The sequence below is a fragment of the Astatotilapia calliptera genome, chromosome 23 (assembly GCF_900246225.1).
Source record: "Astatotilapia calliptera chromosome 23, fAstCal1.2, whole genome shotgun sequence".
Lineage (NCBI taxonomy): Eukaryota > Metazoa > Chordata > Actinopteri > Cichliformes > Cichlidae > Astatotilapia > Astatotilapia calliptera.
In genome coordinates this window covers 42844762-42860329 of record NC_039323.1, presented here as the reverse complement: position 1 = coordinate 42860329, position 15568 = coordinate 42844762, and the positions used below count along the sequence as shown (strand labels likewise).

The 15568-nt window shown below is 45.4% G+C and overlaps 1 protein-coding gene across 1 annotated transcript; it reads right to left on the bottom strand.

The window, feature by feature from the left end:
* Positions 1 to 554: 554 nt before the first annotated feature.
* LOC113015875 (uncharacterized) lies at positions 555 to 4020 on the bottom strand. The gene is made up of 2 exons (XM_026158233.1): positions 3731 to 4020; positions 555 to 3522 (listed from the first exon to the last, which is right to left on the bottom strand). The coding sequence occupies exon 2, from the start codon at positions 3284 to 3286 to the stop codon at positions 1955 to 1957; it is 1332 nt and encodes a 443-aa protein (XP_026014018.1). The 5' UTR covers positions 3287 to 3522; positions 3731 to 4020; the 3' UTR covers positions 555 to 1954.
* Positions 4021 to 15568: the final 11548 nt, after the last annotated feature.

Below are 15568 nucleotides of genomic sequence, written 5' to 3'. Positions count from 1 at the left end.
GGTTGGTGTGTGCGATGGTTTGGTGGTGTAGGTCAGTGTGTTTGCGCTTGTGTTGGTTAGTCAGTCCAGTCTCAATGTTTTGAGGTATTTGAGTTAAGCTGAGTGATAATGTTAGTGTATGTGTGTGTGTGCGTGTTTATCAGTCAGTCCCTTTTTGCTGAGGAGACGGATGGCTTGTGGAAAAAAGCTGTTGCACAGTCTGGATGTGTGTGCCCGAATGCTTCGGTACCTTTTTCCAGATGGCAGGAGTGTAAAGAGTGTGTGAGAGGGGTGTGTCCGATCAGCCACAATGCTGGTGGCTTTGCGAATGCAGCGTGTGGTGTAGATGTCCTCAATAGAGGGTAGAGAGACCCCGATGATCCTCTCTGCTGTTCCCACTATCCGCTGTAGGGTCTTGCGGTCTGATATGGCACAGTTCCCAAACCAGACAGTGATGCAGCCGCTCAGGATGCTCTCAATAGTTCCTCTATAGAAGGTGGTCAGGATCGGTGGTGGAAGCCGGGCCTTTCTCAGTCTTCTCAGAAAGAAGAGACGCTGTTGGGCTTTCTTGTGCAGGGAGCTGGTGTTGAGGGACCACCAAGTGCTGCGAGGGCGTCTGACTGATGAGGCAATGGATGTGCATCTTTAACTGTTCTTGCATTTAACCATCTAAAGTCATTGCATATGCGCAGGTCACCATTTGGCTTAACAACTAAGACAAGGGGGGATGAGAATTCACTCTGGGACTTACGGATTATCCCTGACTCCTCCATCTCATCTAGGGCAGTGCGAAGCTTCTCGTAATGGCATGGTGGGACCCGTCTGTATGGCAGTCTGAAGGGCTTGTCATCCACCAGGCGGATTCTGTGGACAAAGTCAGCAGCCTCACCGCAGTCCATTTTGTGCCTTGAAAAGATGGACTCATACTGCTCAATGAGTCGCAGCAGCCTATCTCTCCATTCTGGGGAAACTTCACAGGACGAGAGGTCCAGGTCCTGCAGGCCCAAATCACACAAGCGCTGTGACATCTCCGCTTCTGATCTCGGTGCGGGCGACGAGTTCTGTGTGTATTGTGTACTGGATCGAATTTGAACAGGTTCAGGTAAGTCCTGCACAGAAAGACAGGGGGACACATCAGCAACCTTAGCATTTGTCCTGAGAGTGAGGGGCTTGTCGGAGGGATTCACCACTTTAACAGGGACCCAACCATCCCCAAACAAGGAAGTGACAACTCGCCCCACTAGGATCTGTGCAGGTTTGGATCGAGACTGAGTGGGTTCAATAATGACAGCACTTCCCACCGCTGAGGCATCAGGAGCAGGCAGCTTAGCCCACACTAAATGTTCAGACAAGGGCTGCAAGGTGATGCGTCTCTTAAGCTTTGCAGTGCCGAAACTTGGAGGCATTGCTCTGCCACCACAGTCATCAGAATAGGACAGCAAAGTTGCCAAATGAGGGAAAGCATCATCCTGGGTACCAACAGTCATTTTTAACTGTGAAATAAGCCACTTTATCGCATTGCTGCCCAGAATCATGTCATCAGCCTGGCCCGGAACCACCAGAACAGGAATCACCACCTTAAAGCCATATATTGACACTGTAAGATCATACATAGCAGAAGGCGTAACGAGGTGACCCCCACAACCAACAATGACAACGTCTTCAGCTGAACGTCTCTCAATATCAGGTATCGATTGTGAAAGTTTCTCATCAACTGTCTCACTTATGGTGCACGCCATAGAGCCACTGTCCACTAATGCTTTAAGAACTTGTCCACCACTAGTAGTCACTGCAGAGTAGAATAAACTATCAGTGTTTGAGAGCCTATGCAAGCCCTGTGCAATCAGTGTTTTATTTGGCGGGACAATGCCACTGTAAGTAGAATACAAAGTGTCATAATCATTAATATCAGTCACATCCAAGATGGGAGGCTTACTTGCTGGATCTGCGCTGTCCTCCCCTCCACGCAGATCGTTCAGTTTCCCTGATGACCACTGGAAGGAGTACACTTGCCCTCTGGGCAGTTACGTCTCGAATGACCAGGTAGGTGACACATGAAGCACAATCTGTTTTCCCGACAGTGCGTGAGTGTGGAGTGGGAGCTATCTCTGCAGATGGAACATGGTGTGTCATCTAAGCCCGGTATTCTCGGCAGTCGGGCACTCTGTCGCCTGGCATTAGCTCGAGCATAGCCTGGGCCTTGAAGCAGCACCTTCTCTAGCATGCTGATCAACCTCTCAATAGCAGAGCCATCCTGACTCACAGCTGGCCTCTGCTCATGGTCAGCCAAACAAGGAGTACCATTTGTGCTAACCTCTGCCTTATTCACATAGACACAGTTACCCGTCTGTGGAGGAGACTGGAACCCCTTACCCAGGTGATACTCATCCAGTACCTCCTGAACTTCACGAGCTGACCATTTATCACATGTTTTGGTTCTAAAAATAAGAGCCAAGTCTCTGCAGGGGCAGTGTCTGATGAACATGCGTGCAACCTCCACACCAGAGTTCTCAAAAGATTTCCCCTGCTCCTTAAGACAGTTGCCAACAACATCAGCAGCCTTGTTCAGCCTCAGCCAGTACTCATATGGATCCTCTCGGTCCTTCGGCAGGGTGGAATAAAAGTCAGCCAGGGGCACAGACGAGCACTGGGTGGAACTAAAATGTTTGTGCAGAAGTCTGTAGATAGCTTGTGGATTATGCTGGACATCAATTCCACCATTCCTCACACCAAATTTCACAACATCTTTTGCCCTGCCTCTCAGATGCATCAAAATCTCCTCAGCTTGGTTTTCTGGAAGAATGGCACTCTTCTTTATGTAACTCTGCATGGCTTCCTGCCACTCATCAACAGACAATGAGTCCGAACTCTCCCCCCGAAACACAGGTGGGTCTTTAACCTGTCGTGGAGCCACCAGCTGGACTTGAGAGAGATCTAGTGAGCGGCTGGAGGGGAGATCTGTTGTTTCATGCGCCACCTCAGGACATGTATATGTAGCAGATGCAGGGCTCGAAGTGTGTGGCGTAGTCAGGTGTGACAGAATGCTATCAGCCAGGCGTTGCCCAATTTGCTGCACAATGTCGCTCATTTGGTCGACTAGACTCACATCAGTTATTGGGGGGTCTGAGGTAGATGACTTAGTGCACTGTACTGACTGCGACTCAGCCACCAGCTCACAAGAACTATCTGCTGCTCTATGCCCCACCCGACAGTCACCCAGTGAAAAAGGAACAGTTGTGAACCCTCTGCCCCTACCCACAACAAGGGGAGCCACATTTGGGGTGTCATCAGAGTCACTTAGATCCATATCTAGCAGAATATTAATAGAGCTAAGGTGGACTTAATACAATATGGCAATATACAAAGCCAATATAAAAGTATGTCCAACAGTCCCCAAAGTTTGATTCCGTTGCCCAACAGACTAAACAATAAGGAAGCTGATGCTCCACGATGATGCTGTGATGAGAAGACACCAGCCCGATTCAGCAGCGTCACGAACGAGTCACGGCACCAATGTGACCTCTGTGTAGTGTCTTCTCTGGTCTCGCAGGAATCCTCCATTATTCTGAGGATTACATTTCCACTTGCAGTGTGATCGTATAGTGGTAAATTTATACAACCAAAATAGAAAAACTTCAACACCATTAACATTGCATGTTAAATTTCCCAAATGAAAGGAATATAGAAATATATTTTAAAGCTGTACATGGAACAATGTAAATTCTCTAAACAGTGTGGCACAGTCACATACCTGCATTCACAACAAAAAGGCAATGGTTAGAATGCTCTCTTTTTAATGTCGTGGGCAATCAGCACAAAATCTAAACGGGAAAGCAACAACAGAGTTAGCTAACTATGCTCCCATTTTGTTTCCTCTCCTCCCAATAAAGAAATCTCACATAAACATGCACTCAGTTCAACATAAAGACTGGAGAAATGACCCGCAACAAATGATGTATAAACAACAAAAATAATCGGGTCAGACTGTATTACTTTAACAGCCTGCGATATGATTTTTCCTCCCCACGACATTTGCGCATTCCTTACCTTGCAGGAATCCTCCATTATTCTGAGGATTACCCAGAATCCCTTGCCCTTTGTGAATATTGCAGGGTCACTTTTTCGACAGTAGGTGGCGCCAATGTCCCATTTAGCGGGATTTAACTTCAACTCTATTTAACTATGTTACACATATATACGAATGTGAATCGCATCATTGGCTGGACTGTGGGATAAGGTGGCATCGTTCTGATCCCATACAGGAGCAGCCAGTCACTGACTCACACTGCAAACAGAATTGTTAAAGTATTTATTTTAATTCCAATTCAGGTTAGATTTTATTTTGTGCGCAACGCAGATTTTCTGTGCGCAGAGACGTGCCAGCAGTGCACAATTGTGCACAGCGCAGCTTAGAGGGAACGTTGCTGAGCAGTGTTTTGTCTTCCATTGGACGCCTCTGAGGAATCAAAATAACTCGGTGAAGTGTTGATATTACCAACTGTGACTACAAGTTACAATCATTTATATAATCTGGTGAAAAACACGTAAAACCCTTAACGCTGATAAACTCCTGCAGTCCAGTGCAGCTATGCAGGTCAGGGTTTGGAAGTCTCATGTCTCATTTACCTGCGCAGCGAGTTTAAAGCCCTGCTGAGAGTTTTGAAACACTCTGCTCTCTTGTAGATGTTTCTTTGAACTTTTATAACTGTGGCTAGGTTTACGGTGAGTGTACTGTCAGTAATTCTTTTGAATAGCAAAGGGTTCTTTAGCCCATTTTCCCCATTTTCTGTCGGTTGCTCATAAAGAACGTGTGGTCTACTGCTGAACCTAAGACTGAGCTGATGGGAGGTCAAAGTCATCACCTTCTGCTTACAGGGCTGAGATACCACTCATGATAAATCTTTGAATGTACAAACTTTTAAATGTGTTGCTGCAAGCTTATGAGGAGGAAGCTAGTGGTAAATTTAACTCTAGGTGAACACGAATGATCAGGCTGCTGGAATGACTGGGCCGTGTGTGGAGTCATTAGATGAGGAATTTGAGTTCAGTAGCATGGCCCGAGCGACTGAACAAGTATTGAACTGAAATATATGGAGCCCAGATTTAGCAGGAAAGGTGATGACTGACTGAATGTATTTTGTTTTCTTAATTTGTCATATAATAATGAGGAAATAGGGTTCGGATGGCAATGAAAGAACTTGTCGATTATTTTTTGACTTAATTTTGAGACTGAAAGTGGGTGTAGGTAACATCATCTAAAGTCAGCAGCTACGTTTCCCCCATCCAGGTCCTATTCCTGGTCTTGGGTCACAGCAGCAGCAGTCTCGACCTGTGGACGCTCCAAAACTCAGGATGGTGTCTCAGTTTTATGGAATCATCACAGAAAACAGGAGTTGCTGAAGCCAGAGGGCTTGGTATAAGTGGGATCCTGGGCTGAGTAAAGCTCAAAGCCAAGCTACTAGAGTATCACTATTCATCACACAGTCACCTGAAATATCTGAGAGGGTAACTCCAGTAGCTTCAGCTCCTGTCAGGGTGTTAGGCTCTGACTGCTCTGGGTGTTGAGCAGCAGCACAGTGACTGGTGTGTGTGCTAAACAAGCTTTACTCATTTACAGTCTGTACCCAGGAGAGCAGAGGGGCTGCCTGCCTGACCCGAATCTGCCGTCTGGTGCCCCCAGCTGCACTGCAGGGGAAACACAAAATGTCAGAAATGTTTGTCTTTTTCCACTTTAAAGAGCTGTTTTAAAATCAGTTTGCTGCTTCTGGCTGACAGCTGGAAACATCAGTGGAGGCTCTCTGACCACAGTTCTGTCAGCTCTCACTGTTTAACCTTGATACCCTTCACTCGCTGTCATCACCCTGTACGTGGTGGGGATTACATTTTGTTTTTGAAGTTTAGTGCTCTGTTGCTTACAAAAGATTATTTACCCGGGGCCTGAAATTGTTATAAGTGCCAATCCCAGCCTCACTGAGAATCAGCTTTGTTGATGTCAGTTTGATGCATTTGTGTCTTTGTCACCTGGATTGTAATTGTCCAAGCCAACGATTCCACCACAAGTCTGCTAATGACTGAATCTAGTTCCCACACTTGTTCTTGCTGCTTATTCTCAGGTAGACAACGACAAAGGTGATATAAGAGAAAACATCAGTCAGCCTGAGGTGACTCACAGAGGCATGTTCATACATTTTTGACTTTTAAATGTATTTTCATAGGTTGTTGTACAGATTTGTCTCCTGATAAAAACCACCTAATAACCATTAACATGACACCAAAGTAATGACATATCAATCTATTATGGATTATTGTTTTTAACAATGGCTCCACATCATTTCACATCATTATTTCTTCCTTTTCTCTGCTCAGATGCTGTACTGGTCCATTATGGTGAAAAGAGAGCTGAGGGTAAAAGCTCTCGATTTACTGGTCAGTTTACTTTCCTGCCCTCACTTATGGCCATGATCTCTGGGTAGTGACTGAAAGAACAACACTGTGGATAAAAGTGGCAGAAATGAGTTTTCTGACTCCTCCTGGGTGTTCTGGGCTTGTCCCACAGGGAGGAGGCCCCGGGACACGCTGGAGAGACCGTCTCTTAGTGTCCCTCGGATCAGCTAGAGGAAGTGGCTGGGGAGAGGGAGGTCGGGCTTCTCTGTGATCCGGTCCTGGATAAGTGGAAGAAAAAATAATCAGAACTAAATGTAAATGTTGTTTTACAAAGTTGATATCGCAAACGAGCCTAACTGACACAGAAGAATGATCAGTATTGGACGTATATTGTTGTAGATGTTGTGTTTTCTATCTCTGGTTTGGTCTCCCATCTGCCTGGTGCATGAAACGACATTCTGGATGGTGTTGGAAGTATAAGAATAACATTAAAGCCGTGTGGTGTCTCCTGCTGCTGAGGCCTCAGTAATCAACAGATAAGTTAAAGTGAGGTAAACCTCAGAGTTGATGTTAATCCTCTGAGACTTCCTCACCAGCAATCCCTTATATATTACTTGAGTCATTGTTGATATATAAATATTGATAAGTGTAGCTTAAAGCAAAGATCTCAGTAATGAGTCTACCCACACACTCCGTCAGTCCAATTTTGCTATAGGATAGACTGATGCAGCACAAATAACGATGCTCAATGAGAAAGGATGGAAGCAGCTTGAAATCCCATGTGGAGGGGGCGTCCCTGTCAGCGTCGGCCTGCACTGCACAGGTCTCACAACAGGAATGTGTGTATGATGATACCTCTCACACTTCCCTGCTGCCTATTTCCTCTCTTCTTTACCTCGCTCACACTTTGATGCCAGCTGTCTATCACAGCAGTACAGTGGAGGGGATTAAAGTGTGTGTAATGACAACTTACATAATTGCTTCCTGAATAAGCATAGCAAAGACGGTGCCTTACACCTCCTTGGCAAATAGTAGGCTTGTGTCTTTCCATGTGTGGCTGCAGGAAATCTCATCCATCTCACATCCATGTGAGGGCGCTGTGGAACTTTGCAGGTCTGACACACTCTTGTTGATTCTGCTCTGCACTAGAGGTTTAAATTAAACATTAAACACTGAGGGAAATGAGAAGAAAGGAGTGGGATGATGACATAAATGGAGGGAGAGAACGAAGGAATGTGAGATTCTATTCATGAAATGTCTACTTTACAAATTCTGACATAACACAGTGGGTGGATGATTCATTGCTCATGAAGGACAATCTGTTTTGTCTTTTGGGGGGTGAGTGGGGGGGGGGGGGGGGGCATCGATGTATTTATAAATATGTGTGGTCCACAGTTCAATTTTTAAAAACTGAATGTGTCTAATGGTGCACGAGCATGAGAGGTCTCCAGAGGTATGGTTTCAAATGTTATCCTGTGGTCATGTTTGCTCGAAGGTAAGTTAGTCCTGGAGTTAGGATTGCATCTTTGTTTGTTTTAGGGAGTTTGTGTTTTTAGTCAATAGCAAAGGGTAGTTATGTTTGGGATCTTATGAAAGATAAGACCGACAGGTTGACACTATGCCAACCGCAGTTTTGTTCCAGTTTGAGGGCCAGATGTGGTGAAATCAAGAGGCTGAAATGTCAGAAGTGGGCAGAGGCGGGCAGAGTGAGAGGATTAACGCAGTGGCTTCAAGCCATCCAGGCAGTTTTGCTATCATGACCTTGTCGACTGACTGCCAGTCAGCTCAGACCTCCGAGGGTTTCTGCTTCCTTAGCCGAGGCTGACATTGTGTCTGTCACGCCAAAAATCCTCCTTCCTCGTGACCCCCCCGGAGACACTACATGGCAGGTAGCAAGCAGAATGTAGACACTGTTTCACTCTGAAGCTCAAGGAGACAGAAAGCAGAGAGAGATTGGAGACTCAACTCAATCAACCTTGGCTAAAATTTTCCGTCTGAATTAAGAAATCTGCCAGGGACAGTTGGAGGACGTGTTCAAAGACACGCACAAAAAAAGTCATTTCCTCATCATGCAGCCACAGGATTCTATCGAGAAGAAAGTGAATACATTAAATCACATTAGATAATGCCTTGGTACTTGACACTGGTGCCCAATTTAGATCTGTAAAGCCTCGAGCACAGAGCACAGAAGGAGCCTATAGCTTTTTAACAGCAAATATATGACAAAACTGCGATGCTTTTGGCTTTGATAATCTTGTTTTAATTATGCAATTACATGGCCGTCTCCTAACCCTGCTCTCTCTGCCTTTAAAAGCAACCCCTACAGTCAGGACCATTTGTTCAGCATAACAACAACTTTGAACTTGCGGGAAATATTATGCAAAAATCTCTCCTTTGATGCCGAGCAAGTGTGCTTATTAAACAATTAGCATAGTTATGCTGGTGGTAATCACCCAGAGAGATTGTGAATTAGCAGGAGAGTTTAAAAATAGTCTTGCTTGAAATTTCTGTGCAGAGTGCTTAATACCTCAGTGCTCAGCAGCAGAAGATTTGTTAGTGCTGCCAGTGAACATATACCTTCATAAAGTCAACAATATCTTTACATCCTCATAGGTTTCATTCATTAATGTTGCATAAAAGAATATTTTCAGTAATAAAAGTTGTGCTTTAAGCAAGAACAACCCAGCAGCAACAGCTCTCCTGACTCAGTCACCGATAAAATTGTGTAGCGGCAGGAGGTTTTATTATCTTGATATGCTTCAGTTATGAAATATGAACGCTGTTAAAGGGCACGTCATCTATCCCGAAGTTCGTTTTGTTCCGTACTGACCTCTTTCCCCTTACCTTCAGTATAAAACTGTGCCAGATCGTTTAACCCAACAGTGCGGACTTCACAAGAAGTAGAATGGGAGCAATACCCTGCAGCTCCCCGCGCACAGACAGAGGCTGAAGCTCTCCAAACCTGTCGTGAGGACCAAAAAACTGTGGAGCAACGAGGCTGTGGAGGAGCTTCGCACGTGTTTGGAGACCACAGACTGGGACACATTGAAGGCTGCTTCTAACAGCTTGGACGAGTTTACGGACACTGTCACCTCCTATATCCACTTCTGTGAGGACAGCATTGTGCCATCACGCACCAGGGTGAGTTATAACAATGACAAACCCTGGTTTACTCCTAAACTCAAAAAGCTGTGGCTGGAAAAGAGAAAGGCGTTCAGAAGCGGAGACAGGGACTGCTACAGAGAGGCCAAGTACAGGTTCACTAAGGAAGTGGACATTGCTAAACATCAGCACTCTGAGAAGATGCAGCAGCAGATCTCAGAGAATGACTCGGCCTCTGTGTGGAAAGGTTTTAGGAATATCACCAACTACAAGCCTAAAACCCCCCACTCCACTGATGACTTGCTCTTGGCCAACACCCTCAACGACTTCTACTGCCGTTTTGACGAGCCATCAGGCAGCCTTCACACCTCCAACGGCCCCAACAATAGAGACACTTTGGACACTCATTCCCCCACCTCTCCCCCCTCCATAGAGCCATCACCACCTTCAAACACTTCACCTACAACACCCCCCTCCTCACCCCACACAAAAGAGGATTTCACACCACCTTCTCCCACCACAACTCTTCATATTCATGAAGCAGATGTGAGGAAGCAGTTTAAGAACCTGAATGCTCGGAAAGCTCCCGGCCCAGACGGTGTGTCTCCTGCCACCCTCAGACACTGCACACGAGCTGGCCCCAGTGTTTTCTGGCATCTTCAACTCCTCACTGCAGGCATGTCATGTGCCTGCCTGCTTCAAGTCCTCTACCATAATCCCTGTCCCCAAGAAACCTAGGATCACTGGACTAAATGACTACAGACCCGTGGCTCTGACATCTGTGGTCATGAAGTCATTTGAGCGCCTAGTTCTCTCCCATCTCAAGACCCTCACGGCCCCCCTCCTGGACCCCCTGCAGTTTGCATACAGAGCCAACAGGTCTGTAGACGACGCCATCAACATGGCCCTACACTTCATCCTGCAGCATCTGGACTCCCCAGGAACCTACGCCAGGATCCTGTTTGTGGACTTCAGCTCTGCCTTCAACACCATCCTTCCAGACCATCTCCGAGACAAGCTTTCCCAGATGAATGTGCCTGATCCCATCTGCCGGTGGATCACTGACTTCCTGACGGACAGGAAGCAGCATGTGAGGCTGGGAAAGAATGTCTCGGACTCCCGGACCATCAGCACCGGCTCCCCTCAGGGCTGTGTTCTTTCTCCTCTGCTCTTCTCCCTGTACACCAACTGCTGCACCTCCACCCACCAGTCTGTCAAGCTAATCAAGTTCGCAGATGACACCACCGTTATTGGACTCATCTCAGACGGGGATGAGTCTGCCTAGAGGAGGGAGGTTGAACGTCTGGTGTCTTGGTGCAGCCACAACAACCTGGTGCTGAATGCCCAGAAGACAGTGGAGATTATTGTGGACTTCAGGAAGCACACAGCCCCACTCCCCCCCATCATCCTGACTGACACCCCCATCACCTCTGTGGACTCATTCCGCTTCCTGGGTACCACCATCACCCAGGACCTGAAGTGGGAGCCCACCATCACCTCCGTCATCAAGAAAGCCCAGCAGAGGATGTACTTCCTGAGGCAGCTGAAGAAATTCAACCTGCCAACACGGACGATGATGCAGTTCTACACTGCAATCATCGAGTCCATCCTCACCTCCTCCATCACCGTGTGGTACGCTGGAGCCACTATCAGGGACAAACAGAGACTGCAGCGTGTTGTGCGCTCTGCTGAGAAGGTGATTGGCTGCAGACTCCCATCTCTGCAGGACCTGTACACCTCCAGGACTCTGCGGCGTGCAGCCCGGATCTCAGCTGACCCTTCTCACCCTGGACACAGTCAGTTTGACCTGCTCCCCTCAGGCAGGAGGCTCCGGTCCATTCGCACCAGAACCTCTCGCCACAAGAACAGTTTCTTCCCCTCTGCTGTTGGACACATGAACAATAACCACATGACTGTCCCCGCCACTAACACATGACCCTACGCTGTGTCACTGCATCATTTCATGTCTGGCACTGATCACCACCTGCACTCATGTATATATCTTTCTTCGTAGCACTCATAATTCTTATTCTCATGTATATATCTCATGTATATCTCATGCACATATCTTTCTTTCTACATAGCACTTTAATTCTTATTGTCTGCACTGAAGCACCGCAGCAATTTCCTAATGTTGTAAACCTCAACATCTGGCAATAAACCCATTCTGATTCTGATTCTGATTCTGATTCTGAGCTGCGTTCAACACCAACGATAACTCCAGAACATTAGTAGAAGTGCTGACAACTGTTGACAGGCATAGTGATAGAATTATGGATGGCTTGGTGCCTCAGTTTGTCCATTATCAATAATGATACTGGAATCTTGAGTGTCTACCAGCACAGTGTTTTTCTTCCTTAAACAACTAAAAGCCAGATTTACTGAACATGGCAAAGTGTGAGTGCGATTGCCAAATAGTGCTGAATAGTGCTCATATTCACTATGATGTGTCCAATGTTACAAGAGCCATGCAGTTTAGAGCAAATTAAGGGATAGTATTAAGGTTTGGGTAATTTACTAACAGGACAGGTTGTTAATTTCAATCAGAAAAGCAAAAAAAGGCGAAAAGGTCATAAATGTGTACATTAAATGTAAGCCTACAGTGGCAGTCCGGCAGACAGAGTCGATATAACTGAAACTAGTGTCAGTGATCGACAGGCTTCACCACAGAACTGAAAGCTGTATGACAATATTCTGAGACTGGGTTCTGTAGTATGCTTTTATTAAGACATAAAGACCTGGATGGCCGCTAACTTTCTGCTTCTTAATTCAGATCAAACTGAGGTTATTGTACTCGGCCCTAAAAAGCTTAGAAATATGGTATCTAAGCAGATTCTTACTCTGGATGGCATTACCTTGGCCTCCAGTAACACTATGAGGAACCTTGGAGTCATTGTTGACCAGGACATGTCCTTCAACGCACATATTAAACAAATATGTAAGACTGCTTTCTTCCATTTGTGCAACATCTCTAAAGTTAGAAATATCCTGTCTCAGAGTGACGCTGAAAAACTAGTTCATGCATTTATTACTTCCAGGCTGGACGACTGTAATTCATTATTATCAGGATGTCCTAAAAACTCGCTGAAAAGCCTTCAGCTGATCCAAAATGCTGCAGCAAGAGTCCTGACAGGGACTAGAAAGAGAGCAGATTTCTCCTGTTTTGGCTTCCTGTTAAATCCAGAATTCAAAATCCTGCTCCTCACATACAAGGTCTTAAATAATCAGGCCCCATCTAGCAGCACAGACATGAAGGTCATGAACACATCCCCACACACTGCCCCCAACACACTATTCAACAAGGGCCAATCTGTCCCCAGAATTAAGGGATGTGCGAGGCGCGGGCTAACTGCAGCTCTTACTCTAGGTGTGTTTGGCCCTTGTATTTAAGCGGCACTATGGGATATTCGTGAATGTCCCCATGCACACATTTAACTTCCAGCCTCTCTGCTTCCAACAAGGAATCCTTGGCTCAGGGTCAAACCAGGGTTTGGTGGCCCAGGGTCTACATGCACATTCCCTCCAGCAGGCCCAGGTTGGAGCCACTGCCTCACCATGTTGCCGAGCTGCCTAGCGTAAGGCAAGGCAAGGCAAGGCAAGGCAAGGCAAGGCAAGGCAAGTTTATTTGTATAGCACAATTCAACAACAAGGTGATTCAAAGTGCTTTACAGAGACATTAGAAACAAGAACAAATAAAAAGCATGATTTAAAATTGATTAAAACAAGCAAATAAACTAACTAACTAATTAACAAACAAACAAACAAACAAACAAACAACAGTATATAAAATCAAAACAGATAAAATCAGTAGTTAAATGTAAGTTTTGAAATTTAAGCTTAAAGTGTGGATTTGGTGCTTTATTCAAATGCAGCTGAGAACAGGTGAGTCTTCAACCTGGATTTAAATAAACTGAGTGTTTCAGCTGATCTGAGGCTTTCTGGGAGTTTGTTCCAGATATAAGGAGCATAAAAGCTGAATGCAGCTTCTCCGTGTCTGGTTCTGACTCTGGGAACTGATAAAAGACCGGATCCAGATGACCTGAGGGATCTGGATGGTTTATACTGGGTCAGGAGGTCATTGATGTATTTTGGTCCTAAACCATTCAGAGCTTTATAGGCCAGCATCAGAACTTTAAAGTCTATCCTCTGACGGACAGGCAGCCAGTGTAAGGACCTCAGAGCTGGACTGATGTGGTCCACTTTTTTGGTCTTAGTGAGGACTCGAGCAGCAGAGTTCTGAATGAGCTGTAGTTGTCTGACTGATTTTTTAGGTAGACCTGTAAAGATGCTGTTACAGTAATCAAGCCTACTAAAGATGAATGCATGGACTAGTTTTTCCAGGTCCTGTTGAGACATCAGATCTTTTATCCTTGATATATTCTTGAGGTGATAGTAAGCTGACTTTGTTATTGTCTTAATGTGTTTTTCTAAGTTTAGGTCTGCATCCATCACTACACCCAAATTTCTCGCCTGGTTTGTGGTTTTTAGATGTATAGATTGAAGTTCTCTGGTGACCTGTAATCGTTTTTCTTTGGCGCCAAAGACTATTACCTCAGTTTTGTTTTTGTTTAGCTGGAGAAAATTGTGGCACAACCAGTCATTGATTTCCTCAATGCATTTACCAAGAGCCTGTACAGGGCCTCGGTCTCCTGGTGACATTGTGATATATATTTGTGTGTCATCTGCATAGCTGTGATAGTTTATTTTGTTGTTGTTTATAATCTGTGCCAGTGGGAGCATGTAAATGTTAAACAGAGGGGGTCCCAAGATGGAACCTTGGGGAACTCCACATGTGATACTTGTCTGCTCAGATGTGAAGTTACCTATTGATACAAAGTATTTCCTGTTTTCTACGTATGTTTTGAACCAGTTTAGTACAGTTCCTGAAAGACCTGTCCAGTTCTCCAGTCGTTTGAGTAATATGTTGTGGTAGGCGAAAGGCCGGTTCTCCGGCCCCATCTGTCCTTCCTGGAAACACCAGTGATAGTCCTACAGCATGAGGCCTAAGCGGTCCACAACCGGCTGCCAGACAGAAGCTGCTCTTCACTGTTGTGGGCAGGCTGAGAGCCACTGCCTGGGCTTCGGCGGACAGCAGTTGGAGCAGCCTCAGCGCCCACTCCTCCTCCGGGTAATAGGGCTTTGGAGTTGACGTCACGCCGCAATGCATTGTGGGAGCGCGGCACCATTTTCGGGGTCTACGAATCAAATCAAACACACTGTGTTGGAACGACGATTACAAGATGCTTAAAAGCAGCTCAATAGAGAATGGACTGTATAGAGACCGATTGCGTCCAGAGGCGAAGCGGCGGTACTTGCAGAAAATAGCGTGCATTGGAAATGTGGACCCGTATGAAATACGGCCGTGGAGTAGAAACCCTGAAGACCAACCGCTACTGACGTAGCCTGACATATTTTCGTACCTTGTCTGTGGAGTCAGCGCGTACAAGTCGTCATTCAAGCAAAGGTAAGTCAGCTCGAGTACTGCGAGTAAAATGCGTTTGATTTCCCTGCAAACATTCACATTAGTGCAGCATAAATTCATTCATGAGGGGAAATTACAGTGAGAACATGTGGAGGCTGTTAGGTGGATAACATAATGAGTTCAGTGCATTGATGTGACATTGTCCTGAAGGATTTAGTTATTCTTTATGGTTAAAGAAATTGCACTAATTAATTCACATTTATTATAAATAATTCTAATTATACATCTTGCTTCCATGTTTGTATCTTGTGTCACTAAAAATACATTTTATTTTAGTTTTATACTTTGATTACTGACCTGCAGAATCTCATTATCATATTAAGTGATTCATAATTGTCACTTTATGCTTTCTCCATCTTGAAAGTGATGACATCCTTGCATTACATACTTTAGGTTCATTTTCTGCAGGCAGGTTTCTGACAGAGAACAGGCAGATTTAGAATATAACATGCAGCGCTCTATAGATGGATACATAAAGAAATGAAAAATGACATGTATGTGCTAACTTTCTAAACACTTTGTTACATTTATGATAAAGTAGATAAAACACATTTGCGTCGGCCTTGGCTCATTAGTTCTTGTCTTTAAATGAACTTTGTGTGTGTTTCAGGTCCTGCACTC

Excerpts from the sequence above, each read along its gene's own strand:
- LOC113015875 (XM_026158233.1), bottom strand. The coding sequence starts at position 3,286 with ATGGATCTAAGTGACTCTGATGACACCCCAAATGTGGCTCCCCTTGTT.